We start from the raw sequence: 4,593 nt of genomic DNA on the forward strand, positions 1-4,593 counted from the left end.
ATCATTATCATCACCACCACCATCATCATCATCATCATCATCATTATCATCATCATCATCATCATCATCATCAAAATCTCGTTTTTCTCCCCACCCCCCATTCCCCACCCCCACTTTCCCCAATTCCAGTCCCAGGACACCATGCTATGCCCACCACTTTGACCTCGCAGCACCACCACCACAGTTCCCACAGTCCCCACGGAGGCCACACCCCCACCACAATACAGCACCAGCAGACGTCCCCGTGGGTCCACATCTTCACCCCTTCGCCCAACCCAGCCCCTGCCAGCCCCGGGGCCGGAACCATGGCCGTCACTTCCGTCGGAAACATGACTGCGTTCACTGATCCGTCTGCTGCTTTGGCTAATGGTGAATGTTTTGTTTGGGATTTGCTGCCAGCTTCGTTTTTTCGTTTTTAAAAAAAAATTTTAGGGGGATTGTTTTGTTTGTTTGTTTGTTTGTGTGTTTATTTGTTTGTTTGTGTGTTTATTTGTTTGCTTGTTCGCTTGTTCGCTTGTTTGTCAGAAAGGGAGACACAACATCAGATCATTAAACGATGTTCAGTGCCAACTCTCGCACGTAGGCTGTGTGTCACATTTAGATAATTCAGGTTTTGTCAATTTTATTGAGAATTTTTTTCAACACTTGCAATACAAATTGGGACGTATTAAGTAATGAAGATTAGAGGAGGTGATTTTTTGTTGTTGTTTTTTTTAAGTAGAGGTTTTACGACGCTCGCAACTGCATAGGGTCATATGAGCGCCAGAAGATTTGAGGTGTTACAAGAGAGTAACAAACATAAAAAAAGAAGTAGGGGAGATAAGGACGATAGATATTTGATAGGAAAGAAGAAGCAAACCACATCAGAGCACCAGCCAACCACTCACAAAGGAGGTGTTACTAGAGAGTAATATACATAGAAAAGAAAGATGTGGGGTGAGGACGATATATGCTTGATAAGAAATACGGGGCGAGCCACACCAGGGCACCTGCCAACCATCCACAAATCTGAAATAATGGTGAGCAAAAATAAAACATAACTTGTTTGTACGTCGTGAGTGTTGCTATAGACATGGGTCAGATGTTGAATGCCATTATGTTGTGTGTACTTTTCTTACTAAATATAGTTTTTAAAAATCCCTAAGACGGCCACCTAATGATAATGACTTAAGTAGTTTTCTTGATAAAGAGAATGAAGTCCTACATACTGGCACTTTAATGTAAAAAAAAATACGCAAGGGAGGAAATAAGAATATAATAATAATAATAATTGCATTTATATAGCGCATATCCAAGCTCAAAACATGCTCTATGCGTGCGCTTTACACTATAGTATTACCCCAGCAGACCATGGAACACTCCGAAACATTCTCAGCCTCCCGGGAAGCATACAGTGCAAGCAGCTGATTAAGCGCTCACACACTAACAAACTGACAAGATCTTTCACTGTCTATAGCCGGGTACCCATTTCCACCTGGGTGAAGTGAGGAAAATTTGTGCAAAGTGCCTTTCCCAAGGACGCAACGTCGGGCCCCTGACAGGATTCGAACCCACGACCTTATGGTTGCTAGTCCGAGAGCCTAACCACTAGGCCACCGACAGAGGCTGTTTGTACAGGCAATTGTCTTATACAATGTGTTAGAAAAAAACGACTGCAGCTGTAGAATCTAGATTAGTTTTCAGACGCAGCTAGTGTGGTAGAAAAGTCCATCGTCCGGAGAAGACGTGTCCTTGAATCTGACGATGTAACTTCGTGAAAATGTTACCTTGTAAGAAACATTGAGATTGTCGTAGTTTCATAAAAGTATTGGAGTCGAATTTAAAGAGAGTCAACAGTCATTTGTGAGGCAGCGTGGTGGAATCAGGCTCTCGTCAATTTTGGGGCATATTGAGTTATTGGTATCATCTTAAAGCGTGTTCGTTTGTCTTGTTTTCAATGAAAAAATTACCCGTCCATCTTCAACAGAAGTGGGGATATTTTGAATTGAAGGAGGTGGGGGTCACCTGGTTTAAGAGGTAAAATTTGCGAGAATATGGCCGCCAAGGCTTGGTAAATACAAACCTGGAGAGTCTATGGAAACCTTAAATTTATATCATTGTGTCTTTAATCAACATTTTTCGGTGAATCCTCAAAGGAATGTGTTTGTAAAAGAACCTAATGTGTTGAGCCAAAAAACACAAATTTGATAAAAACTGCTAAGCAGGGAGAAAACTGCCGTTTTCTTCAATTTCATTATTTTGACAAGAGCCTGATTCCACCACGCTGCCTCCCATTTGTATCTTCTTTTTGTAGGAGGAGGGTGTTTGTTTTTTGTTTGTTTTTTTTATCCCGTTTTTTTTTTACCTCTTTGGGGGGAGGGGGAGGAGGGGGGTAATCAAAACGTTATAGCTCTGGAAATAGGGTCAATATTGTTTCAGAAGCGAAAATCAATTAGATATTGTGCAAAATAAAATGTAATTAAAAAGCATTTTTAACCGTACGGTATATCTAAAACGAAGCTTCGACGCCTATGGGTTTTTTATCGTCGATTCCTTTAAATTTGGACTATTAAAATTTACTCATACTGATGCTTACTTTTCGTGAATTCCAGGCACAGCCTCAGTTACAGGGAACAGAGCTACAATTTCAGTAAGTGGAAAACTTAATTAACCTATGAAGTGATACAATGGTATAGATTTCACGACCCTGTCAACACTGTTGGGTTATTTAAGAGGAAGGACCTTCGAGTTTAAACGTCCATCTCCGAAAGGACTGAGCCAAATAGGAAGTTCATGTAAAGTGCCTTTCCCAAGGACACAAAGTCGGACGAGCTGTTGTTGGGTCCTCCGAACCTGCAATCTTACAATAGGTCGCTTTTAAGGGTAAGTGGGCTAACCCAGATTTCGGAATGGTGGGGGGGGGGTCCAGATATATTGGCCTACACTAAAAGTGGATATTGCCCTACCTATAGGAGAAGTTTGGTTTCATTTGTGTGAATATTTGTTATAGAGAGAACTCTCCTTGTCTTTTAAAGAGAATGAACAAAGGGCCAAAACTTTACCTGCATTTTTCTCCAAAAGAGCATTTTTTTAGATATGCCCTTTGTGCTTAAAAGCGACAAATTACGGATGTGCCAGCCTAACCACAAGGCCCCGATACCATGAGCATTTCTGAGAAACTTCCTTCTGCTCTCTTAATAAGATACAGAAGGGGTCAGAAAAATGATTGGCTTGAGTCACGTTTTTGCCCCCCCCCCCCCCCAAAAAAAAAAATTAATACAAAAAGTAAAAAAGCAAAAACAAAACAAAACTAGAGTTCTTTTTGTGACGACATACTTCACGGGAGACAACACAACACAGCATTTGATTGGAATGTGTGGGTGGCTTTAAAGCAGAGCTATGGCCTTTGCAACTAATCAAAACTTGGCCCCCAAAAGGAAATGACTTGATTGGTTTTCTTATGAAAGAACATGAAGTTCTACATATTGGCATTTTAATGTAAAAATTTTAAAAAATACCCCCTCCCCCCTGTAACCTCATGGTCAAATCCAGATTTTTAAAAAAAAATTATGGGGAGGGGGGGGGGGTTGGGGCGTATTTTGTGTAATTTTTAACGACTATCAAGTAACTTAGACACTTCTTTTTGGGGATCCCTTCGGTAAGTCATTTAGAAAACCTGGCATAGCCAAGTTTTGGCGTGCTGTAAGTCACTTAGGAACAACAATGATTTTTTTTAAAACTTACAGTAACAACAATAAATAAAAACCGCTGACGACAAGAAAAGATCAATGACCACAGCTTTGTCTGTAAAAGCTAAAACAATACAAAACTACACATTTGAGAATACAAAATTTATGGAAAGCATCAATACAAAAGAAGCAGAATAGCAACACTCAACAACAATAGAAAACTAAAAGCAGCATTGCAATATAAAAATACTACAGAAAAATAGCAAGCAAAATTGCAATACTCAATAGCAATTTAAAAGAGCAAACCACAAGCACCATTGCTATATGAAACAAAAATACAATACTGCAGAACAAAACGACAAGCAAAACTGCAAAACAAAACAACAACACTGCAACGAGAAAAGATACAAAATACAGCAATAAATATTACAAGCTGGGCCCCCTTTCGATGAAAGGAACGATCGGTGCTTTAATATTAACTAAAAGTCATTGGCCTACTATATTTACACTCTACTGGAAAGGGGCAATAAATTTTGAGAGATTAAAAAAATTATAAGGTCTAGACCTATACTCTCAAAACAAAATGCGCCTCGCGAAATATCACTTCCGGATTATCTGAAATTACAAAGACAGAAGTGTCGGCCTACAAAAGCGATCCGCGAAATAAAGAAATTTAGCTTTTTGCAGCAAAACTGTCGCTAAATTGAAAAAAAACGAAGGGTACCATGCTCTGGAGAATATTATAAAGAATCTTTTGGCGAAAACGCATGTCGATCGATGTAGCCATTAAAAAGTCTTTTGAATAGCAAAATTCCCTCACCGCAAATAGATAATAGACTACAGTTACCATCGTTTCATTGTAAAACCTAATTCCCCAACACATCTCTCTCTCTCCCTCTTCGTTTCTTTCTTCTAAACCCCCCCC

The 4,593-nt window shown here is 39.7% G+C and overlaps 1 protein-coding gene across 1 annotated transcript in view; it reads left to right on the forward strand.

Moving 5' to 3' along the window:
- LOC101859611 (uncharacterized transmembrane protein DDB_G0289901-like) overlaps positions 1-4,593 on the forward strand; it is a 30,766-nt gene that overhangs the window by 1,691 nt on the left and 24,482 nt on the right. The window contains exons 3-4 of the mRNA XM_013090043.2: positions 130-369; positions 2,592-2,629. Of these exons, the coding sequence (XP_012945497.1) occupies positions 130-369; positions 2,592-2,629 (278 nt within the window). The remainder of the gene's footprint in view (positions 1-129; positions 370-2,591; positions 2,630-4,593) is intronic.

This window comes from Aplysia californica, unplaced genomic scaffold (assembly GCF_000002075.1).
Source record: "Aplysia californica isolate F4 #8 unplaced genomic scaffold, AplCal3.0 scaffold01120, whole genome shotgun sequence".
Taxonomy (NCBI): Eukaryota; Metazoa; Mollusca; class Gastropoda; order Aplysiida; family Aplysiidae; genus Aplysia; species Aplysia californica.